Here is a 22,977-nt window from a genome sequence, read left to right as displayed (position 1 = left end):
TTCCTCCACCTACTCGGGGCTGGCCGGACAGTGTCAGTTTAAAGAAACCAGTTAATCAGGAGGCACGCTGGGGGCGCCCTGCCCAGAACCCAGCCTCCAGGAGGGGCGGGTGGTGGGGCCAGAGCCTGATAAAGTGCCAGTGCTGGGCACCTGAGTCGGCTAGGAGTCTCCGCCTTCCTCCTCCTCCTCGGGCAGGATCTCCAAGCTGCTGTCTGGCTGGGGGGCTGTGTCCACGGGGGGCGGAGGGGCAGGCGGGGCCCGTGTGGGTGACAATGGCAGAGGAGATGCGGGGGGTGAGGGGCTGTGAGGCTCTGTGGGGGGCGCCAGACCAAGGACCTCCTGCACGTTGTGGGGCAGCTCCTGGAGGGCGGAGTGGAGGCTGGAGTCAGAGGTCTGATGGGGAGTAAGGGGAGGCTGCTGGGGGGACTGGGGACTCACCGTGCAAGCTGTCAGCTGCCGGTAGAGGGCCTCGGCCCGGGTCAGCACGTCCTCCACGCTCAGCTTCATGGTCAGCTCGTTGATGTGCTGCGGGAGGGGGTGGGTGAGGCCTGCCTGCCTGCACAACCTCCACCACCACCGCCCGAGCGCCTACTCTGTGCCTGGTGCTGGGGACACAATGGAGGGAAGACAGACTGGGCTGGCCCCTTCGGGGCTGACGGTGGAACTGGGGTTCAGGGGAGGTCACGCGCTCTCATGCTGCCGGCCAGATGCAGGCCACAGTGAAGGCAGAGGCCCCGGGACGGGCCGCTGCCCATTCATGCATGGACCACATGCTCTGCGAGGACACTGCTGGGAGCCGGGACCAGGAGGCTGTGAGGACAGCAGCCCCACGCCCTCAGTGCCCACAGCCTACGGGCCACACGCGGCACTCCAATCCTGAGAACCTTCTCCTGCAAGGACGGCAGCACGGGCCACCCTCCACGCTCACAGCCAGCTGGTGCTTCAGGTCAGCCAAGGCAGGACCAGCAGGAAGAGGGTGGGGGCCGGGAGGAGGAGGGGCCTCACCTTGAGGATCTCATTGGAGCCGAAGCCGGAGAGCATGAGGGCGTCACGCTCCATGTCCAGGATGGCGCAGGCCACCAGCAGGTGCAGATTGCGGCCGGGGAGCCCGGTCCACAGCACCTGGGGTGCCAGGGGGAGGGGGTCACGGCCCAGGTCGGCCCCACCCCCTGCCCGCCTTCCCCCAACCACCCAGTCCTCCCACCCAGACTGGCCGGCCCACCTCCCACAGCCGGAGGACGTCGGGGAAGGGGAACTCCCTCTTGAACCAGATGAGCAGCCACCGGAAGCAGAAGCAGAGAGAGCCAGAGTCCTGGGAGTCTGGGGGGGTCGGGGGGCGTGGAGAGCAGCTTAGCAAAGAGCAAGCAAAACACAAACCCACACCCGCTTCCACTTCAGCGTGCCGGTGGGCGGACCGGGTTCCCCAGGAGTCTGGCCGAGCGCCCCGCCACGCCGGACCGGTAACTTCAGCCAGTGTGGGCGGCCGGGCCACGGGCCCTCCCCATCCTGGCCCTGGACTGCACGCGCGGTGACCAGCTCCACGCTGGCCACCCAAGGAGAAACCACTCCATACCCACGGCTGCTGGCTGCGTGAGGAGCTGGCACTCGGCCTCTGCGCGCAAAACGCACGCTGGCCTGACTTTTCAGGAAAGCAGCGATGGGGATGAACGTTACAAAAGCTGCGAAAAAGTAGGGATTGGCCTGGACAATTTCACCCCGTGGACCTAGAGCTACAGAAATCACACGGCGTGCGCGCGCCACGGCGAGAAACACTAACTACCTAGACGGTCGCCGGGTTAGGTCAAACGCTCGCACGTCCTTAACACGGGGACACGCGGCCCCCGCAGGGGTGGTCACGAAGCTGTGCGTGCCAGAGCAGCCCGCGTCCGAGCCCCGTCGGGAGTGGCAGGTGCGCCCTAAGCCTTGGTTCCCTCTTGGTGGCCGAGGCCATCTCTGGCTCCCTCCCCAGGGTCCTCGATGTCAGCGAAGAAACACCCACGAGCGCGCGGCAGTCTCCCGGAGGGTAACGGCAGCAGCGTCTTTCTTTATCTGAACCCCCTGGCCTTTTCCACCGGACGAGATGAAAAACAGTAGCCGGCCTGCAGCAGCCTCAGGCCCTGGAGCCCAGAGACCCGCTTCCTACCCCAGCCCCAGGTAAGAGGAGGTCAGGCCATGCCCGGTCCTCCACCCGGAGAGAAGGGGCGCTGGGCACTGGCTCCCCGCGCACTTGTGCGTGCTGCGGTTTGCTCCCCACTGCAATTCTGCTTTTCCATGTCGAGTTGGGGTCTGGGCTATGCAGGAGCAGGGATATCTCTCCGGTTTGGCTCAGGGCCTCCCCCTCAGGAGCCACGGCCGAGCAAGGCCCCACTGCCCCTGCTGCCACCAGACACGTACCCAGGAAGTCACAGAGTGGGGGGTCCAGCACCCGCAGGAGCAGCAGGAGTTGGCCCAGCTGCCGCTTCATCGTCTCCTGACTCTCCTCGAAGTTCCCGTGCTGCGGAGGGCGGGAGGCCGCGTGAGGAGCCAGGTCCCGGCCGCTGGCGGGGTGGCCCTGCCCCCCGGCCCCGAGCCTACCACCAGCTCCATGAAGCCACAGAAACACCAGAAGGCATCCACCTCGTTTTGAGTGACGTAGAGGATCGGGGAGAGCAGGTCGCTCATGCCCTGGACATAACCTGCGGGGACACAGTCAGGCCCAGCCCAGGCCCATGCCCCCCAGGGAAGGCCTGCCCCCCCGCCCCCCGCCCCGCACCGGCGCCGCACCCAGGTCGAAGTGGTACATGCAGTAGGTGAGCAGGATGTCATTGAGCAGCCCCAATCCCGGGTTCTCGGGCCCCTCGTAGAACTTGTTGGTCCGATCGGTGCGGCTCACGTCCCTCTCTGCAAGTGCAGGGCAGGCGTGGCACTGAGGAGGCCCCAGCACCAGCCCCGCCGCTTGCCGGCGGCCTGTGCCGCTGTAGTGCCCCCAGAAATCCCCGGGGAAGGCTCCCCTGAGCGCAGTGCCCCACACTCCCAGCTCGCCACCCGCCTACTGCACCCGCTGCTCACTGCAGCCGGCCAATGATGGGAAGACTAAGGCCCAGGGACAGGGCCCCACTGGCCGAGAAGCCTCGGTGAGCAGATGGCAGGGCTGGGGGGCGCACCCTGGGAGCCGGCCCCCTTGCCCCCGCCCCGCCAGCCCCGGAGAGGACCTTGTCCCTTCCCTCGGGAAGGCAGGGGCGCCCCCCAGCCCACCCGCCAGTGCCCACCGATGAGGCTGCGGTATCCGTGCAGCAGCGAGTTCCTCCGCTCCTGCTCGGGGCTCACGGACTTCCACTGCAGCTTCATGCGGAAGTACTCGTCCCTGCGGCGGGACCGAGGACGGAGGTCCTAGGCACCCAGGCCAGGGAACCTCTCTGCCCCCCAGGGCCACCCTGCCTGGCCGGCCAGCCCCCAGGTCCCCGCCTCAGAGCCTTCCCTGTCAGGCAGCCTGAGGCGGGCCGCCCTTGCCTCCCCCGGCGCGCCCTAGTAGGCTGTCACCCCCACCGGATGGAGCGCGAGGAGGGTAGAGACCCGGACACAGGAGAGGGGCCCACGGGGCTAGGAAGCTGCCTGCAAGGGCGGGTGGGGAGGATGATGGTGGGAGGCGGGCTGCGTGGGTGCACGGGCAGGTGGCAGGGGCTGTCCCCGCCAGGAACTCGCTGTTGACTCAAGGCCCCCAAATGACTCAGGGGGCCAGGGAAGTCGCACATGGGGCCTGCCGGAAGGGGCCCCGGCACTGACTCACGTTTTCTTGCGCACATGGGCCTTGTGCTCCTCGGCAGACTGCTCCCAGCTGAGGTAGCCCAGGAGAAACTTCCAGGCCTCCCGCCTCAGGCCAGGGCTCAGGCCCTGGGGGCAGAGCGGTCAGCAGCTCAGCGGGGCTGCCCCCAGGCTGCCTGGGGCCCTGCCCCACCCGCCCCATCCACGTGGCACCTCACCCCTGAGAAGATGCGGGCCTTCAGCTCGGGGACCTGCTGCAGGCGGCCCTCAGGGCTCACATGGCGGGCCCACTCCTCCTCCGTGACCGGAGGCGTCCGCTCCACGGCCGGCCGCGGCCCCAGCTCCACCTGGGGCAGCAGGTGAGTGAGTCTGGGGCCCCCGTCCCTGGGGGAGGCCTTCTCAGCTCGAGGGACAGTTACGGTTCAGGGTAGGAAACGTCTCCTTCCCGGAGCCCATGACCGTCACCCCCACGTCAGCAGCGAGCACCAGCGCCAGGTGGTTTGTAAAAGCTCTTTCTGTGAGGGGCTCGTGCAACCTGATGGGGGTGGGGCCGCTATCACGGCTTTGGCCAAGGAGGAAACTGAGGCTGAGGGAGCTGCAAGCAGCTGCGAGGCCGGAGGCAGGGGTCCCGATACTCACACAAGAAATGACCTCAAACCCAGGCTCTGGCTCATCGTCGGGGGGTGGGGGCAGGTCGGGGGAGGCCCCCTCTGCGTGGGGCTGCAGAGCTCCCCGGAAGAAGTTGGTGACGCGGGAGAAGCTGCTGAAGGTGGTGGAGTAGGGATCCTGGAGGAAGCGCTGGTGGGGGAGGGGGGAGAGAGTGCTCAGGGCTCTACCACCCCTGCAAGCCGGTCCCAGCCGTCCCCCACCGCCCTCCAGCCGCCAGGTGGAGGGGGACTCACAGACACCACGTTGGAGCTGTTCTGGTCAAAGAGCTGGAGGTGGTGGAAGGAGTTGGAGAGCGCGGAGGAGTCATGGGGGAAGACCAGGTAGAGGCGGGAGTCCTGTGGGGAGCTGGGGGCACAGAGATGGGGCCCGGGTACCAGGCTGCCTGGGCAAGCCCGGCACGCGCCCCCCCCCCCCCCCCGGTCCAGCCGCAGGGTCCTGACTGCCTAGGGGCATCCCTCAACCCTACCACAGTGGCCGAGGTGGGTCCCTGGCCCCAAGAGGCAGCTCTGTGGCCCCAGAGAATGGCGCTACCTTGGAAAAGGAGCAACGCTTTCGAAAGCGCGAGTCAAGCCAGCCTTGAATTTGAAGTCCTACGTCCAGCCCAATCTCCTGCCCCCCTGTAGCCGAGCAAGCAGGTCCCCGCCCGGCCCGGCACACAACCCAGGCAGGGGCGGCTCACCTGGCCAGGAGCAAGTAGCGGCTCAGGACACGGAGCAGAGCGCGGGTGCCCCCGTGGTGGAAGTGCAGGGCGGGCAGGGAGCCTCCGGCCTGGGTCACCAGGACCAGGTAGGCCCAGCTGAGGCCTGGCTTGGACCGGCGGATGGACTTGAGCTCCCCCAGACTCACGGAGAAGGCCCAGGAGTCCCGGGAGGAGCTGGGCTCTGCACCTAGGGCAGTGTCCGGCGCCAGAGGCGACACAGTCATCACCCCACCTTTCCTCGGGAGCACAGCTGAGACGGGAAGGGAGCCCCGCGGCCAGCTCCCCCAGGTCTGGCCCCTGCCCATCTCGCCCCCAGCCCTCGCCACTCCAGACGCAGGGATGGCGCGGTCTGCAGGCACCCCAAGCCCCGCGCAGGCTCCCGCGGCGCCTCTCCCGGAGTGCTCCGTGCCGTCCCCACCCCCCCCCCCCCCCCCCCCCCCCGCCAGGCACTCCAGGGTCAGGTGCTCTTCTGGGAACCCGGCCCGCGTGGCTGTGGGACAGCCCGGCCCTGAGCCACCCTGGCCTGGAACCTCAGGCCAGCCGCCGGAGCATGAATGGAGGTGCTGGCCATGCTGACCCTGGACGGGACCGTCTTGCCCCCACGCAGCAGTGAGGCCTGGGGAGCCACAACAGCGAGGTAAGCCGTGCGCTCGGCCTACCTCTCCCGGGCTCCGAGCGGCGCGGCCGCGGGCGCACGGTGCTGATGACAGCCCAGTCGGGTTCGTAGCCGGGGTCGAAGGTCGGCTCCTCCTCAGAGGTGCAGGTGCCGGCCCCACCGGTGTCCTTGTGGAGCGAAGGGAAACGAGTCAGGGCTCGCGGATTCGCTTTCTGCCTCTGAGCCTCAAGGCCATCCTGGAGAATCGCCCCAGTGAACAAAGAGGGAAACTGAGGCGCAGAAGACACAGTATTCCCCCAGGTCACCCAGCACAGCCAGGGACCGGGACTGGGCCAGGACTCAAAGACCAGACCACCGAGGTCACGGCCCTTAAAATAGCAGTCGTCGGGGCGACTCGAATCAAAAGCTGTGATCAGATCGCACCCCCTGGGACCACGAGCGGCAAGGGCAGGCGGGGCCTGGCGTGGGGGAAGGCGAGAGGTGCGGGGACCCGCCAAGCACTGGGGCGGGCAGAGGGAGCTAAGGGCGGCTCTGGCTGAGGGGCCGGGAGGACACTGTCTCTCACTTCTTTGGCAACGGGTGCCACGGCTGTGTCACTTCCAGGACGGGCCCTTTGCCCCCCCGAGGCCAGACGCTTGGGCACTTTCTCTGCCACGAAGAATGGCCGTGGCGGTGCTCGAGCAACACGCGTGAGTGATGGTGCTGAGCGAGCACCTCGGCCACCCTCCAGCACGCGGGGAGAGAGTGAAGACAGCCTAAAAGGTGGGCGCTCCCGCAGCCTCTTCGCCCCACGAGGCAGCCGTGACGATGGCTACCATGCGTTGAGGACGGCAGCGCACATGGACGGAGACGGGTCCTTGAGGGCACGTGCGCGTGTGCGCTGACGCCCAGGCTTTCTGGAGGGAGGGCGACGCGCTCCTGTCTTGCTCAGGCAGCTGCTCTTCCTGCTTCTACTCCGCGCAGCCAACCCAAGTGCTAATGATGCAGATGAGCTGGGAGTGCGCCTGCTTTTCGTGGTGCAAGCACATCGGGGCACATGGGCCCCCATCCTCCTGCTGTCACTCAAAGGCCACCAGGGCGAGCCCCATGGAGCCTCACGATCCAGGCCCTTACGTCATCCACCTGGCCGGTGTCTTGCCGGAGGAGAAAGACAAACTGTACCTGCTCGTCATCAGCTGGCTCTGTGTTCCTTGGAGCTGAGCACACTGAACGTGTTTGTGCCCTTTCTGCCCGAGTCCACCCCAGCGCACGCCTGGCCTTGGAAATGAGAACACCGAGGACAGCGATGTTCTTGAGAGAGGCCCCGAGAGCGCCTGCGAGCTTGCTGGTAAGTGCGAATCTCAGCTGCCGCTTCTTCAATGGGGTGAAGGCAACTCCAGATGTGGACCGTCCACGCACACCACCCCTCACCTCTGCTCATTCAAAACCCCAGCGAAGGCGCCTCCCTCTCTCCCGGGCCCATTGCAGCTGCCTCCTCCGACTCCCCAGCCTCCAACCTCCGTTCAGTCCTTCTGTCCAGCTCTCTGGGGCCCCCCCCAGGTGGGGCTTTCCATGCCCACACCTGCGTGCCCCCAGGTTGGAGTCCAAGCTGCTCAGCCGGGCACGCAGGCCCAGACGCTTTAAAGTGTCCCCTGTGTTCTGAAGCACACCTCCTCCTGCCATCTGGAAATACTCCTGCTCTGGTGCCTCCGGGCGCTCATGACTCATCCCGAGTCACGGCCCAAATGTCTGCTCCCCCAGGAAAAGGCACTGAGAGCAGTGTCTGGACTCAAACCCAAGTCCAACTCTTCCAGGTTTTTGCTGCTGAAAAGGTTCTCTCGTCTCACAGTGCCGCAGTTACTGGGTTCTCGACAGTGTGGACTGAGGACTGGGGCAGCGGTGGGTGGCTCTCATCTTTGATCCAGCACCGTCCAGCAAAGGCCCGGCCCCCAGAAGCCCCAGCAGAAGAGGTAAGGAGAGGGGACAGGCCCACATGGGCCGGGGAGGGATGCAGCACTCTGAAGCGGATGTGGGGTCTCGGCCAGAGTCAGGGTCACCCCACACTTCCCGCAGTTCTGACCAGCCAGTGGCCAGTGAACCCGAATGTACAGGCTGAACTGTCCCCTGGCACCAGAGGCCACACTCTTGCGAGAAGCGCCCGACAGCCATGCCTCCCCGCCTGCGTCCTTCCCAACCCCAGTGCGCGGAAGGGAGGAAACCCAGGTCAGAGCGGCCCCACAGCCAGATCAGGGTCACACGTGGCCTGAAGGTAGATCTGAGTTGGCACCCGCCTTCCACGGCCGCTGCCAGGAAGAGGCCAGTGGAGGCGGGGGCAGAGGACACCTACCTTCTTGGAAAAGACGATTTGCGTGGAGTCCCCGGTCTCCTCCACAGGGGCCCAGTGCAGGAGCACGTCATTGTCCTGCAAGAGGAGCAGGGCTGAGAGGGCGATCTCCAAGCGCCCTAACCACTTCGCCAGTTTCCCCCGTCTTCGTGGGTCCGAGCCCTTGGCCTAACAAGCCCCGCGAGTCCCCACCCGGCCTCCACCCAGCCTCCGCAGGTCCCGGCCCGGAGCGGCTCACCACCCTCCAGCGGGGCCGCCGAGCCCGCGCCGCCCGCCCACCTTCTCCACCACCACTCTGATGACGCCGGCGATGAGGGAGTCGGGGTTCTGGTGCCTCTTGGCGCTGGTGTGCAGGTACACGCCCCCCTTCTCAAACACCACCTGCGGGGGGGGGGGGGGGGGGAGTGAACGGCCCCGCGGGAGCCAATGGGCGGGGCGCGCGCAGGGGGCGGGGCCGGGCCCCCCAGAGAGGACGGGGCGGGGAGGTGAGGCCCAAAGCCCAGGCAGGCGGCCCGGGGGCTGACACGAGCGGGGGGCCCTGGGGGCGGGGGGCCCTGGGGGCGGGGCCCAGAGGGGCGTCGCAGCCGCCCAGGAGGCGGGGCCGGGGCCTGCGCCGGGACGGCGGCGGGGAGGAGCACAGCGCGTTTAGGAGGCAATGGCGTGTTGGGAAAAGCTCTGCCGAGCCCCCGGCGCCCCGGCACGGCCGGCGGGAGAGGCAGGCCGCCGGGGGGACCCCTCGCACGGACGGACGGGGGCGAAGGCGCCCTCGAGTGCTTACCCTGTGGCCGGTCCCCTCCATAGCCGCGGCCCCACTGCCCGGCCTCCTCCGTTTCCGGGTCAACGTGCTGTCACATCCGGAGAGGAGAAGCCCCCTCAAACCCCGACAGTGGTAGCGCCCTCGCCTGAGCTCGGGCGGCGGCGGGTGTGACCATCGCTAAAGCAGGGTGGTTCAGCTGGAACCGCGAGAGCCCGAGTCACGTGGCGCAAACGATAAAGGCGGAGCCGGCCAGCGAGAGTGCGCAGGCGCAGTGCTGCCGTCCTCGCCACGAAGTAAACAAGGGGGCGGACCCCAGAGCTCCACCCTCGGGCCCGCCTGCTCCGGTCTCCATGTTGTGCACTGGCATCGAAGCCAAACAGGTGCCATTTTGCTCGAGGGCAGGGCCAAAGCCGTTCATTTGCGGCCATGTTAATGCGGGGCAGTCGTCTCTGCGGGGCGCGCCTGCGAGGTGCTGGAAAAGCGAAACAGATAAAGGGGGTGAGAAGAGCTGTTCGCAAGAAGTGCTAGGGACGCAGGTTAACGGGACGAACCTTCAGTATCCCCGGGAACATTCAGTCCCAGACTAAATCCTTAGTCACTATGGAGAGAAAGCTGTCTCAGCCGCCATATTGAAGCCGGGCACATCGAAGCAAACAAGGCGACCATGTTGGATTTTTGCCAGCCTACGTGGAGAAGGAGGCTAGGTTGGAGGGAAGGAGAGCCGCATACATTATGGGCAAAAGATGCCAGGCTGGCTACCATGTCATTAACAGACACTACTTTCCTCCACTTCTGCGGAATACGTTGGTTTTGGGTGAGGGACGTCAGTTTGTCTAAGTTCATTGTGGCCCAGAATGTGTAGGCAAGGACATACTTCTTGGACATAAGCTAGGTGGTCTAAACTGGCTTGCGCGCAGGCGCAAGCCTTTCACCATCTTTCTTATGGGCACCGCGCTGTCGCTGTTGCCCGGCTGAAGCCTCTTAGGCCGACATCTTTGTCTCGGGCGGCTGGTATCGGGGAGGCGGAGTGTGCAGCGTGGAGGTGGGCCGATCGCGAGGAAGTGACGCGATGCGCCGCCATGTCTTTTGAGGGCGGCGACGGCGCCGGGCCGGCCATGCTGGCTACGGGCACGTGAGTGGAGGTGGCGAGTAAACCGCGGTGTGGGGAGGATTTGGCCGTGGGGCGGAGAGGGGCGCCGGGCGGTCGAGCCGGTCGCGGGAGGGGTATGGTCTGCATAGATCACAGGGCAGAGAGCGTGCAGCGACCCACGCTGAACGCTGGGAAGGGGTCGCCCGCGGGAACCGTCGTGCCTGACCCGAAACAAAGCCTAGACAGTTCTGTTCCTCCGCCCTCCGGACCCATCAGAATCCTCACCTTGACCGTGGGCCGTGTCCACAGGGTCGGGGGGTCGCTCGGGGGGGCCTCTGGGCGCCCCTCACCCGTCCAGAGGCGGGACTTCCGGTCCAGGCCCCCATCTGGGCGGGATTTCCTGTTTTTCCCTTGGAGAAGAGGGTCTTCCCGAAGAAGCAGTGGGAAGGTCTCTGAGCGGTGGAGGAAGACCCCGGACCTCTACCCCGCCCCCGGCTTCCGGGCGCTTCGGCGAGCTCCTCACCCCTCCGGGCAGCGGGCACTGCCAGCTTGACAGGTGGCTGGAGGGGGGCTCCACTTGCATCCCTCCTGCCCTGGGGGCCTTCCCCTCCCTCCTCACCGAATTGCAAGAGCAGCCCCCTGACCTCTCCCCTAGCCCTCCCCAGTCACAGACTGCCCCTTTGGGAGGCAGGGGCTTCCTCCATCGCAACTCCTAGGAGGATACTGGGCTTCCCCCACAAGCTGAAGGGGCGGGCGACACCCCAGGCTTGGCTACTCGCCTGGGTGACCAGCTCCAGACTTTGGCAGAGAGGTCTGCGTGAGTCACCCCGTCTTTTTTGCACAGGGCTCTACCTTGAAGTAGGGGGACCCTCACACCCAGCTCCCCCACTTTCACTCTTCTCAGCCCTGTGGCTGCTCTCAGATATCGGGCAGACAGGAATTTAATCCTGTCCAAGGTAGCAGTGCCCCGGGGCTAGCGCTGCCTGACTTTGTGACCTTGGACCAGTCATTTCCCCTCCTGTGCTTGTTTCCTCTGTTATGAAGTGATCCAAAGAGTGGGAGCCTTTGGGCACCTCCCCGTTCTGTGGGTTTGGGTGTCTGGCAGACGGCAGCTTCAGCCCTACTTCTCCCTTATCAAGCTGGGTGCCGTCTGTCCAGTGCCTTAAGCTCTCTGAACCTCGCTCCCCATCTGCACTGGAGCGCGATACACTTTCCTTGAGGTAGAAAGAGCGGCACTTGGGATTAAGTCCCAGCTCTCCCCCCCACCTTGTGACCCCTGTCGAGATGCTGGATCTCCCTGGACCTGGCTTGGCAGCTGTAAAGTGGGTTGGTGCGAGCCCTGCCCTCCATGTCTGTGGGACGAGAACGTCCATGATGCCCGAGACCCCGCCTGTGGTGGGCAGGGCGGGACAGTCTCGCTGCTGGGTCTGTCCGGGGCAGTACTAGCTGTGTTCTCTGTGTGTGGCTTCTGGGGGGGGGGGGAGGGCTGCGGTTGTCTCCCCTGACACCTTGGTGGGCAGGTAGAGTCCCTGCACGGTGGGTGCTCACAGGCGCGGATTGAGCGCCTAGGACTGTGAACTGCAAAGGGCCCACAAAGCGAAATCAAACTACTAGGAGCACAGTCGGCTTGAACCCTCCCGGGACAAGCGGCTCCCTGCCCAGCGAGGATTCTCCTGGGTGCCTCCGCTCCCCAGCTGCCCAGCCGCCCTGCTCAGCCGTGGTCGTTCACAAGGGGAGGACCAGCAAGTTTTCCGGGTGTCCCTGATCCAAAACAAACACAGAAGACCCTGGGCTTCCACCCCGCCCAGCCCGGGCCCCTGGGTGCTCCCTCGAGCACCTCACCCCTTTGGGCAGTGGGCACTGCCAGTCTACTTGCTGGCTGGAGCTTTGAGACGCTCTGGGCAGGAAGCCAGCCTCGGACTCTTGCCCTTCTCGCCTCCCAGGAGGTATGTGCAGAAGGTGGTCCGCGTGGGGCAGACCGGCCTGGGCAGAGCCCTGTCTGCAGGACTCAGCCTCATGGAGGCAAACAGGTGGACCTGCCAGCTAGAGTGGCATGGACTGTAGTGGAGGTTGCCCAGAGCTTCATGCGTCTACCTCTGATTACTCTGAGGGGTCAGGGAAGACTTTGGAGCCACTGCCAAGACAGTCAGAGGACATGCGGAGCCTTGCCTGGCGGCTTCCCAGCCGGAGAGCAGCCTGCGCACTGTCTGGCTCGTCGTGAGCGAGGCCGGTGGCTGCAGGGTGGACCCATGAGGGCTCCCTGCCTGGTTGGGAGGTGCTGGGGTGGATCCAGACACCGCTCCCTAGGGGGAGCCATGCTGGAGCGAGGGTTGCTCAGACAATGGCAGAGCCCAATAAGGGCGCTCGCCCCAACCAGCCTAGGGTCGGGTAGCACTGCGCCCCGCTGGGGTGAGGGGAAGATGGACCCAGGAATAGGGTGGCCACCAGGGAGGCTGTGCGACCCCGGACACGCCAGGCAGGTCCCCGATGCCGGGCAGAAAGGCTGTGATCCGGTGCCAGGCCCCCTGCCACCCTCTCCAGGCCATGTGTGGCTGGGCTAGGATTTTCTGTCATCCCCAATTGAAAAAGCCCCTGTAGATGAAATGCCCCGTTATTATTAGCCAGTCCATCTGGAACACCCCTTCGGCACACAGTCAACATTGGGTTGCTGCTCAGATGCCTTTTAAAAAAAAAAACATTTATTCATGCATACAAGAACCGGGGTGCAGGCCAGATGTGCGGGAGGGTGAGAGGATTCACCAGAGACAGAGCGGGGAACAGAAGAGGCAGACTGACGAAATGCACTGCTGAGGGGAGCAGCGGGCGAGACAGGAGAGGTCTGCCGCGTCATGTGGGATTCTCGCTGGCCGGGATCGAACTGGCGCTGCAGAGGCTGCAGGCAGCTTCACAGCCTGTGCTCAACCCCCTGCGCCACCAGGGAGGCCCTGCTGAGATGCTTTTCTATGTACTTTTTTGTACTCAGTCTTCAAACCCAAGCACCTCTCTCTCTGGACCCGCCACATCTCAAGGGCCCCTTAGTCACCCGAGGCTGGTGGCTCCCGCATTGGGCAGGACTGGGCTGTGGGGACGAGGTTGGACAGGAGGGCGGGGGCAGATGGGAAAGCCCCCGGGAGTAATGGGTTGGAAGGAAGAGGCTGAGCTCACGGTGGGGGCTGGGGGAATGAGCTCCAGAGCCAGGTTGGCGCACAGGGCGGGGCGTGGCCAGTGAGGTCTGCCAAGCCTCAGCCCCCCATCCTGCTGTGTCCCGCAGGGCGCGGATGGCGTCGGGGCGCCCCGAAGAGCTGTGGGAGGCCGTGGTGGGGGCAGCCGAGCGCTTCCGGGCCCGGACGGGCACGGAGCTGGTGCTGCTGACCGCTGCGCCGCCACCCCCGCCCCGGCCAGGCCCCTGCGCCTATGCTGCCCATGGCCGCGGGGCCCTGGCTGAGGCTGCCCGCCGCTGCCTCCACGACATCGCCGCGGCCCACAGGGCTGCCGCCGCAGCCCGGCCACCCGCGCCCCCGCCAGCGCCCGAGCCTCCCAGTCCCGCCCGGAGCCCGCCTCGGCACCCCCTCGCCAGGGATGACGATGAGGACGATGAGGACGAGCCCACAGAGACAGAGACCTCCGGGGAGCGGCTGGGTGTCAGCGATGATGGAGGTGAGAGGGCGAGGGGTGGCATGCTCCGGCTGGCCACGTTGCCGCTGAAGTGGGGCTTCCTGGGGGACGAGATATGCTGAATTCTGAGCCCCGATATTCTACCAAAGCAGCCGTCTCAAATTGCTGGGGCCCAGGCTGTGTGACCTCAAGCGAGCCATTTCCCCTCAGCCTAGATTTCCTTACACTGTCCTTGGGCCAGCTCTGCCCACAGGTGCCGGGCACAGACCAGACATGGACCCTCTTGCTAAGGGACTTTCAATGTGGCCAGGGAACTGGGGTCCTGTCATGGGTCCATGTGCTGAAGAGGCTGTCGGGCGGCAGTTGCCTCATGAGCTGGGCAGAGAGCAGGTGTTTGCATGTGTGCGGGGCTGGAGCCTCGGAGAACAGGCAGCTGAGGAGCCCTGGCGAGGGAGCCACTGGCTACTGTAGGGGAAATATGGAGGTTTGATGCTTCCCAGAGGCTGGACTGTAATATTGGGGTTTTGAAGAGTAAGTAGGAGTTTTCTAGAACTCAGTAAACGGGAGTTACTCATTTGTTGGGGTACTAACATGGTTGGCTTCCTCATGGTCACTGGAGGCGAGTCTGAGGACATAGGCTTGAGCCTGGCGACCTGGATTCCAGTCCCAACGACACCACTTGGTAGCTGAGGGACTGCGGACACGTCCCTTTACTTCTCTGTTCCTCCAGCTCCCTATTTGTGTGTTTGTTTGTTTATTTGTTTAGTTTTTAAGCATTTAATTTACTTATGCATACAAGAGGACTCACCAGAGGTGTGGGGATGAGAGGACTCACCAGAGACAGAGCAGGGAACAGAACAGGCAGATCTACTGAAATCCACTGGTGAGGGGAGCAGCGGGGAGACAGGAGAGGTCTGCCGCGGCATGTGGGTCAGCTCCCTGGCCGGGGATCGAACTTGTGCTGCAGTGGCTGGTGATAGCTTCATAGTGCTGAGACTTAACTCTTGCGCCACCAGGGAGGCCCCATCTCTTGGCCTGTTTTTTGGGTCCGCTTTTCCCCAGCCGATCTTACAGATTTCACATTAATGCAGCCAATTGCTTTCACCCCAGGGTGTCACAGATGGACAGAAACCAGATCTGTTTCTGAGAGAGACCAGGCAGATCACCAGGGCGAGGGCATTCATAGCTGTAGCTGAGCTGCGAGAGCCTAACGCCCTGGTCTCTCACCCCATCCCCAGGGCTCTTTGTGATGGACGAGGACGCCACACTCCAGGACCTGCCCCCCTTCTGTGAATCGGACCCTGAGAGCACAGACGGTAAGTGCCCTCCACTGTGCCCATCCCCAGCTGGGGGCAGGGGCGAGGCAGTGACAGAGGGTGAAGTTCCTATCTCTTCCAGATGGCAGCCTGAGCGAGGAGACCCCCGCTGGCCCCGCAGCCTACTCTGTGCCCCCAGCCTCAGCCCTGCCCACACAGCAGTACGCCAAGTCCCTGCCCGTGTCCGTGCCCGTGTGGGCCTTCAAAGAGAAGAGGACAGAAGCGCGGTCCTCGGATGAGGAGAATGGGCCGGTGAGGGGCACATGAGACGGTGGGGGGAGGGAGGGAGAACTCAGAGCTACCTCCTCCAGGAAGCCTTCAGGCCTGGAGCTTTGCAGGATTGATCTTCCAGTCCACCCAGGCCAGCTCCTGGGCCAGAGCCCCACCTTCCTCATCCAGCCTCATGATGTGAGCCTGTGCTGTAAAGAGAAGCCAGGCCTTGTGCTGAACAGGGCGGGGCACCAGAGTCTGCTGTAACCTCCAGTTGAGGCTGAGGGGTGTGGTTCTCCGGTCCTCCCCCAGGTGCTGCCCCTGGGGGAGACTGAATTGGGGGGGTGCTCTTCGCTCAGGGCTGAGACTGAGGCAGAGGAGAAACCGGGGCACTGGAATACATTTGACTTTCCTGAGGCCTCGGGCCAGAGCTGAGGTGGGGAAAGGAGGAGGCTTTGGTGCCCTGGCTCCCCTTCCCCGTGGCGCCGCTTCTGGGCCTGCACTCACAGGCGGGCTTGCTGTGGTCCTGTCCGTAGTGTGGAGGCACAGCTCATGGATGGGATGTTTAAGGCCCTCAGAGCTGGGCCCTCGGCTGGTGGGCTCTCTGGTTCTTCCCTGGGGTCTGGCCCAGCTCAGGGGCACAGGTTAGTATGAAGGTAACTGCAGGCAGAGGGACAGGACCTTTTTTTCTGGAAAAGCCTGGGGCAGTGACCTCTGGTTGACATTTAGCTAGTGCATGAGAAGGAAGTAGGACGGTGATGGGACTGGGCAATGCCTGCATATAGGGCAGGCCAAGAAGGGCAGAAGGGCTGGAAGGCTTCCTGGAGGAGGTGGTGTCTGAGTGGGGTGGAAGAACCCCACACGGAGCAGAGCAGGGTGGAGGGCATTCCTGGCAGTGGGCATAGCATAGACAGAAGTGTTCGGAGGGCGCAGGCGCTGACCTGCAGGTTGGACGGGTGCAGCGGCAGCCCTTGACCCGTCTGCCTGCGGCCCTCTCCCCAGCCCTCCTCGCCGGACCTGGACCGCATCGCGGCGAGCATGCGCGCGCTCGTGCTGCGGGAGGCCGAGGACACGCAGGTCTTCGGGGACCTGCCGAGGCCGCGGCTAAACACCAGCGACTTCCAGAAGCTGAAGCGGAAATACTGAGACCCTGGGAGGGCGCCTCCCGGCCCGGTGTCCGCCCGCCCCACACTACACCCCCGCCCCGCCCCGCCCCCGGGGCCCGCCAATCCGCGCCCTGTCCGGGACCGGCCTCTCCCGCGCCGGGCCCAGGACTGACGGCCCCCGCCAACCCCTGGCTCCTAGCGGCCCACGACCTCCCCCTCTCGTGCCAAGGGGCGGGCCCGACACGGTCCCCGACTGGGTCTGTCGCCTTTTTTCTGCCCAGCGACAGATTTTGTACATTAAGGGATTGGCTCGCTCCCTGGTCGGGGCGTGGCTGTTTCTAAACCTTGACTGGGTCCGCCCCGTCCTTTTCTGCCTAGCGACAAGGCATTGCTCGCATGGTATTGGCCTAAAATGCCTTGAAAGAACACTGCCGAGGCCCAGGATTGGGTGGTGGCGCGCCACTTCGGCTGAGACTGGGCGACTTCATCATCTGATTGGCTTGAACCCAAAGGGCTTAACCAATCTCAGAGAGTCACTACCGGCCCTTGTTGAGCGCTCCCGCCTGATTGGCTCCGGCCTCTGGAGGCGGGGCCAAGCCCTCCTCCTGCTCCCGGGATTGGCCTGTGGCCTTAAGTTGACGTTCTTTACACTACTGGGTTGGGGTCAGCTTTGTGCCCTAGTCCTGACCGCGTGTCCCTGGCCCCCGCCTCAGGGATGGCCCAGCCCTTGCCCGCGTCTCACGTCCTCCCACTGGGCCCGTCCCTCCAGCCTGCCAATCGAAGCCCGTCCTTGCGTCGAGGACGGTACCAGCCCCCGCCCCTCGCCCCCACTCCCACAGGTGCCTTAAAGGGCTCTCGTCCGCCCACGTGGGGCCCGGGGCCCTCGCTCTCCGGCCCTGGCGGTGGGGACGAGCGCGGGGCAGGGGCCGGGAGTCGGGAGGGGCTCTCCGAGATTAAAGAGTTTTACCTCTGACCTGCGTGTGAGGTGCGTCCTGGGTGTTCATTCAACACCGCTGCAGCCGCGCGAGCAAACCTGCCAGCTGGAGTCACCCCCATTCTGTCAGGTCGCTAGGTGGGAGGGGGGTTTCCGTCCTGTGCGACCCCGGGGGCCCCAGCCGCGGGGGGTGTGGGGATCCCCGAGATCTTTGGAGAGTGAGTCTCCGGAGTCCGCGGTCGCCGGCGGAGGCTGGTGTCCCGCCGTGAGGGCACCAGCCGCCCCGCCCAGGCCGGGTGAGTCGCGGAAGGCGGCGGCGGCGGGGCCGGCTCACGGGGCGAGTGACCCACGCGCGCGCTCTCTCCCCGCGACAGGGCACGGCGACCCCCGCCTCACACAGGAGAAAGCCAGGGTTAAGGGTTAGGGGCGCTGTCGGGGGCAGGATGTCTTCAACTGGTAAAGATCACCCAAGGAAAGACGGGGTCCCCCGCTGTAACTCCCGGCCGAGCCAGCGGCAGTTTAAAGCCCCAAGGGGACTCGGCAGGGGCGCCCCTGCTGGCCGGCGCCTCTCACTGCAGCAGGGACCCGACGGCCGCGGTGCCCCGGAGCGCACCTCGGGGGCGGGGCCTCGGCGGGGCGGGGGCGGGGCCGGCCCAGCTCGCCCCGGGGGAAGTCACTTCCGCCTGCCCCGGAACGGAGGAAGCGGCCGACGGACTGCGAGCCGGACTCCCCCGCCAGCGCCTCCCTGAACGGGAGTTGCGAGTCAGCCCGAGCGGCGGGCAGGGGTGAGCATGGGGCCGAGGCAGGGGCGCGCGAGTTTTCGGCCTTTGCCCTGGAAAGTTGGGGGTCTCGGCGGGAAGGAGCGGGGCACTGTCGCCTGGGAAACGGCGCGGGCCCGAGCGGGGCGAGTGGCGGGGACTTCCGGAGCCCCTAGCGGAAGGAGGGGTTCCTGGGCCGGGGCGAGAAGAGGCGGGACTTCCTGGAGCCGCCGGGCAGCGCGGCGCGCCAGCCTGTTACCTGTCTGCCCCCGGCAGGCGCCCAGGATGGCCGAGGCGGGGGCCCAGGGCCGCCTGTGGCTCGAGAGCCCCGAGGGAGGGGCGTCCCCCATCTTCCTGCCGTCGGACGGACGAGCCCTAATTCTGGGCCGGGGGCCGCTGACCCGGGTCACCGACCGGAAGTGCTCCAGGAGCCAAGGTGGGCGGGGCGGGGCTGCCCCTGGGCGCGGCCTCGGTGGGGCGGAGGCCGGTGCGCGCGGCGAGGTCCTCTTTGCTCCCAGGCGAACTGAGTGGCGCGGTCGTGGCGTCGGTCGTGGCCTTCTGGGGAGCGCAGAGCCTGTGTCTGACCTGGAACTTGCTAGATACCCGCCCTTACGGGCAGGAGATGGAGCCAGTCCCGAGACCATCGTCTCGGGGCAGAGGATGCTGCTCACGGGCCGCCGTGCAGGCCGCGGGCAGGCCGGGCCCTTGTCACAGAGGGAGCCGGGCCTCTGGAGAAGGTGCACGTTGCCCGGCGGGCGTGGGCGGGGCGGTCACGCCGAGGGGGCGTGGGCAGCGCCCCCCCTGGAAGCCGGCGCTGTGCAGCGCGGGGCCCGCCCGACGCCCCGCGGCCCCAAGGCTTTGCGCTGGCTCTGGCTTGTCGCGCAGTAGCTAAACCCATTGGGAAATAAACAGCCTCCTCCCAAGCGGACGCTGTGCCCCGCCCCGTGGCCGTGCTCCCCGGTGGTGAGGGGCGCGGCCCCCCAGAGATGCCCATCCTGACTCCCCTCCCTCGGCCCTCAGTGGAGCTGGTCGCAGACCTTGAGACTCGGACCGTGACGGTGAAACAGGTACCAGATTCCGAGTCGGCGGCAACGCCTAGGGGTGGGGCCCGGCAGCACCCCAGCCCGGCTCCTGGGGACGCTGGTCGGGAGGGAAAGGGGGCGCGGCTAGTCAAGTGAGGGTTCGGGGTCCACCAGCCCCATCCTCGTTTGAACGGGTAGGACTGCGCGCCTGTGTCGTTTCCAGAGTCCCGATTGGTGGGTCTCTGATTGGCAGGTGGGGAAAGGCACGCTCCCTGGGCTGATTGGAGGAGGTTGCCGGTGGGGCGGAGCCAGCCCCAGCCCCGCCTTCTCTCCCCTCTGCAGCTGGGCGTTAACCCTTCCACTGCCGGGACCCGGGAACTGCACCCCGGGCTGGAAGGCCCCCTGGGGGTGGGAGACACGCTGTATTTGGTCAACGGCCTCCACCCCCTGACTCTGCGCTGGGAAGAGTTGCGCGCCCCAGAATCCCAGCCAGACACTCCACCGGGCACCCCTCCCCCGGCCCCTGATGAGCAGGTTGAGCCCCCGAGCAAGCGCGCGCGGACGCCCTCCCCGGGCTGGGAGCGTCTGGAGAAGCTGCTGGTGTTCACGGCGCCCGGCGTGAGGCCCCGGGCCAAGGTGAGGGCCGCGCCCGCTGCGGTCGGGGACTCGGCCCCGAGCGTGTTGTGCGCCGCGGGCAGGTCACGCCACCTCTTAGCCGTCGCGGCCCGGTGACCCGGTCCCGGTGACCCAGTCGGGTGGGCAGCGGCGGCGGCGGCCGCCCCGAGCCTGCAGCAGCGGCCGGCGCTGGGCGCGGGAGCGGGCGTGAGGGTTGCTGAGGCCCAGAGGGCCGCAGGGCATCGCTGTCACCAGCGCTCCCTGAGCCCGGGAGCCCGGGAACCTCGGCCTCGCGCTTGCCACCCAAGGAAACCTTCGTTCCTCTTTCATTTTTCGGGCTAGCAGCCCTTTGGGGCGGAGCAGGGTGGACAAGATTCCCTCCCCGTTCTCGCGACTGGAGCGAGGGTCCTGGGGAGGAGCAGGAGCCGGGAGCGCTCCGGCTGGCCGAGTCCTGGGGGATGTGTGTCTGGGCGGGCTCCGCGGAAAGGGCAGGTGGGGCCGCCCGTGCCCCGGGGACCTTGGCGTCCAGCCCGCGGTGAGTGAGGTTGAGGGGTGACAGCGCGGTCCTCTTCTGGGTGACACCAGGTGGCCGGCTTTGATCTGGATGGGACCCTCATCACCACGCGCAGCGGGAAGGTCTTTCCCACTGGCCCCACTGACTGGAGGTGAGAGGCGAGAGGTGGGAGGGAGCCGAGCCGGGCCCTGCGGGCTCACCTGCCGCCTCCCCGTCGCCCAGGATCCTGTACCTGGAGATTCCGCGGAAGCTCCGGGAGCTGCACGCGCAGGGCTACAAGGTGCGTGTGCGCCCTGGCCGGGCAGGGCTGGCAGTGACCAGGCGCCGTGTGACCCGCGTCTGCTCCGCAGCTGGTGATCTTCACCAACCAGATGGGCATCGGGCGTGGGAAGCTGCCCGCAGAGGAGTTCAAGGCCAAGGTGGAGGCTGTGGTAGAGAAGCTAGGGGTGCCCTTCCAGGTATGGGTGCACGGCAGGCTGAAGGGCTCGCGGGGGTAACAGACCTGCAAGGGCCGGCGGGCTCAGGGAGAAGGCGTAAGAGCGAGCTGGGGAGGGAGCGACAGGGGCCCTGGGGGCCGGGATGGGGCGATGCTGGCAGAAACCCGGCACAAGCTGCCTATCTGGGGAGCTGGGAGCTCTCCTTGGGCGCCAGGGGAGAGCCGGGGTGGCGTCTGACCGCCCTGTGTGCAGGTGCTGGTGGCCACACACGCGGGCCTGTACCGGAAGCCGGTGATCGGCATGTGGGACCATCTGCGGGAGCAGGTGAGCTGTGGCTTCCCTGCCCGGCCTGGTGCTGCCGGTGAGCCCTTAAGCACAGCCCCAGAATCCGGAGACTGAGGTGTCTGGGGAAGGCGTGGAGGACGAACTGAAGGTGGGGTCTGTTTAGGGTGGTCAGGGAGGCCGCTCCGAGGTCGAGTTGGAGGGGAGATCTAGAGGGCAGGAGGGCCCATGTGGGTAGCCAGGGGGGAGCCGGCCAGGCCGGGCAAGAGAAGAACCCCCCAGGGTAGGCCTGGCGGAGGAGGCGCCATCTGGGTGAGGCTGTGTGGCCCCGTCGTGACTTGCCGTTCGCCCTGGGGTGGCGCCCCCTGGCGGCCCTGTAGGCATAGGCGCCGGCGGGGCCTGACCCTGGGTACCAGCCTGGAAGCGCCAGACCCGTCGTCCGGCACCGAGCCCGGCGGCCAGGGTGGGGGCGGCGGCGGCACGGGGAGTGGAACGGGATGTGGGGCGGCCCACGGGGCTTGCCGAGGGCCGGGTGTGGGACACGAGGGGTGGGCGATGGGGCAGGCCCCTCACGCCGTCGCTGCCCCCAGGCCAACGCGGGCGTGCCCATCTCCATCGGGGACAGCGTCTTTGTGGGAGGTAAGGGCCGCGGTGGGGGCCGGGAGGGCCCCCGGGGCTGTCTCCAGAGTCTCCGGTGGAGACGGGGTGTCCGTGTGTTCCAGATGCGGCTGGGCGCCCCGCCAACTGGGCCCCGGGGCGCAAGAAGAAGGACTTCTCTTGTGCCGACCGCCTGGTGAGGGCCCGCCCCTGTCCCTGGGCAGCCCCCCCGCCCCCTCCCCGCCCCCCTCCGCGCCCCAGCTGACCCTCCCCGTCCGCAGTTCGCCCTCAACCTCGGCCTGCCCTTCGCCACGCCCGAGGAGTACTTTCTCCAGTGGCCCGCGGCCGCCTTCGAGCTCCCGGCCTTTGACCCGGTGAGCCCGCGGGGCGCGGGGGGGGGGCTCAGGGGTAGGGTGAGGGTCTCACTCAGACCAACCCCCCCCCCCAGAGGACCGTCTCCCCCTCGGGGCCGCTCTTCCTCCCCGAGTCCAGCTCCCTCTTGAGCTCCAGCCCCGAGGTGGTCGTCGCAGTGGGATTTCCGGGGGGTGAGTCGCCCCGACCCCGCCGTCCGGAAGCCCCCATTCCGCTCTGGGCCCGGGGCAGCTACTGACCCTGCGCCCCGCTTCCTAGCTGGGAAGTCCACCTTCCTGCAGGAGCACCTGGTGTCCGCGGGCTACGTCCATGTCAGCCGGGTAGGCCCCGCCCCGCGCCCGCCCCGCCCCGCCGTCCCGCCCCGCCCCGCCCCGCCGTCCCGCCCCGCCCCGCCCGCCCCGCCCGCCCCGCCCCGCCCCTCCCGCCCCGCCGTCCCGCCCGCGCCGCCCGGCCCTGAGCGCTGCCCGCCCGCCCCCCGCAGGACACGCTGGGCTCGTGGCAGCGCTGCGTGGGCGCCTGCGAGGCGGCGCTGAAGCAGAGGCAGCGCGTGGTGATCGACAACACCAACGCCGACCCCCCGAGCCGGGCCAGGTAGCAGGGCGGGGCCTGGGGGGCCCCCCCGCGGGCCAGGACGGGCCCCCTCAGCGGCCTGGCACCTTCCCGCCCGCGCAGGTACGTCCAGTGCGCCCGAGACGCGGGCGTGCCCTGCCGCTGCTTCCTCTTCGGCGCGGGCCTGGAGCAGGCGCGCCACAACAACCGGGTGAGCCCCGCCGCCGCCTCCCCCCGCACCCCGCCCCCGGCCGGCGCCCCCAGCCGGCGCCCGGCCTGACCCGCCGCCCCCGCCCGCAGTTCCGGGAGCTGGCCGGCCTGCCGCACGCGCCCGTGTCCGACGTGGTGCTGTTCAGCTACAGGTAGGTGGGGGGGGGGGGCCGCTGGGGTGTCCTCGGAGCCTCCGCACCCCTCACCGCGCTCTGCCTGCCAGGAAGCAGTTCGAGGCCCCCACCCTCGCGGAAGGCTTCTCGGAGATCCTGGAGATCCCCTTCCGCCTGCGCCTGGAGCCGCGGCTCGAGCGGCTGTACCGCCAGTTCTCCGAGGGCTGACTCCCCCAATAAACGCTGCTTTTCCTCAAGCGCCCGCGGCATCTTGCTGGGAATGGGGGCGGTCGGGTCGAGGGCCCCCAGGTCGAGCAGGCCTGCCGCGTTGGGGCGCCCACTGCCCGCTGGAGGCCCGGGACTCCCCGGGGGAGCAGGGGGGGCCGCCGCGGAGGCTTCAGGGAGGAAGCCCCTGTGGCCTGGGCTTCTGC

General features: G+C 67.1%; 3 protein-coding genes across 6 annotated transcripts; 2 read left to right on the top strand and 1 right to left on the bottom strand.

The window, feature by feature from the left end:
• Positions 1 to 29: 29 nt before the first annotated feature.
• Positions 30 to 9,046, bottom strand: TBC1D17 (TBC1 domain family member 17). Its single transcript, XM_037517030.2, has 17 exons — positions 8,828 to 9,046; positions 8,329 to 8,430; positions 8,053 to 8,127; positions 5,770 to 5,893; positions 5,090 to 5,297; positions 4,644 to 4,755; positions 4,381 to 4,539; positions 3,960 to 4,088; positions 3,767 to 3,870; positions 3,249 to 3,343; positions 2,764 to 2,880; positions 2,575 to 2,675; positions 2,395 to 2,494; positions 1,223 to 1,320; positions 1,006 to 1,122; positions 439 to 525; positions 30 to 360 (listed from the first exon to the last, which is right to left on the bottom strand). Exons 1-17 carry the CDS (start codon positions 8,846 to 8,848, stop codon positions 160 to 162), a joined length of 1,950 nt encoding a protein of 649 aa, XP_037372927.1. The 5' UTR covers positions 8,849 to 9,046; the 3' UTR covers positions 30 to 159.
• A 53-nt stretch (positions 9,047 to 9,099) lies between these two features.
• On the top strand, positions 9,100 to 16,263 carry AKT1S1 (AKT1 substrate 1). Of its 2 annotated transcripts, none has more exons than XM_037517031.2 (5): positions 9,100 to 9,938; positions 13,168 to 13,553; positions 14,750 to 14,827; positions 14,910 to 15,079; positions 16,040 to 16,263. In XM_037517031.2, exons 1-5 carry the CDS (start codon positions 9,886 to 9,888, stop codon positions 16,181 to 16,183), a joined length of 831 nt encoding a protein of 276 aa, XP_037372928.1. In that variant the 5' UTR covers positions 9,100 to 9,885; the 3' UTR covers positions 16,184 to 16,263. The 2 variants fall into 2 exon arrangements, with proteins under 2 accessions (XP_037372928.1, XP_037372929.1); XM_037517032.1 differs by lacking the exon at positions 9,100 to 9,938 and adding an exon at positions 10,000 to 10,452 and having other exon boundaries at positions 16,040 to 16,233.
• A 1,499-nt stretch (positions 16,264 to 17,762) lies between these two features.
• On the top strand, positions 17,763 to 22,845 carry PNKP (polynucleotide kinase 3'-phosphatase). 3 transcript variants are annotated; one of them, XM_037517029.2, is made up of 17 exons: positions 17,763 to 17,862; positions 18,112 to 18,271; positions 18,856 to 18,902; positions 19,392 to 19,493; positions 20,058 to 20,137; positions 20,209 to 20,266; positions 20,337 to 20,444; positions 20,676 to 20,747; positions 21,296 to 21,344; positions 21,428 to 21,498; positions 21,584 to 21,676; positions 21,751 to 21,847; positions 21,933 to 21,994; positions 22,156 to 22,265; positions 22,347 to 22,434; positions 22,524 to 22,585; positions 22,657 to 22,845. In XM_037517029.2, the coding sequence occupies exons 2-17, from the start codon at positions 18,121 to 18,123 to the stop codon at positions 22,772 to 22,774; spliced, it is 1,368 nt and encodes a 455-aa protein (XP_037372926.1). In that variant the 5' UTR covers positions 17,763 to 17,862; positions 18,112 to 18,120; the 3' UTR covers positions 22,775 to 22,845. The 3 variants fall into 3 exon arrangements, with proteins under 3 accessions (XP_037372926.1, XP_037372924.1, XP_037372925.1); XM_037517027.2 differs by having other exon boundaries at positions 19,200 to 19,493; positions 22,657 to 22,844; XM_037517028.2 differs by lacking the exon at positions 17,763 to 17,862 and having other exon boundaries at positions 18,091 to 18,271; positions 19,200 to 19,493.
• Positions 22,846 to 22,977: the final 132 nt, after the last annotated feature.

The sequence above is a fragment of the Talpa occidentalis genome, unplaced genomic scaffold (assembly GCF_014898055.3).
Source record: "Talpa occidentalis isolate TD23 unplaced genomic scaffold, MPIMG_talOcc4v2.1 talOcc4.17, whole genome shotgun sequence".
Taxonomy (NCBI): Eukaryota; Metazoa; Chordata; class Mammalia; order Eulipotyphla; family Talpidae; genus Talpa; species Talpa occidentalis.
Note: the sequence above shows the minus strand (reverse complement) of the source record. Positions and strands in the feature narration are given on the sequence as shown.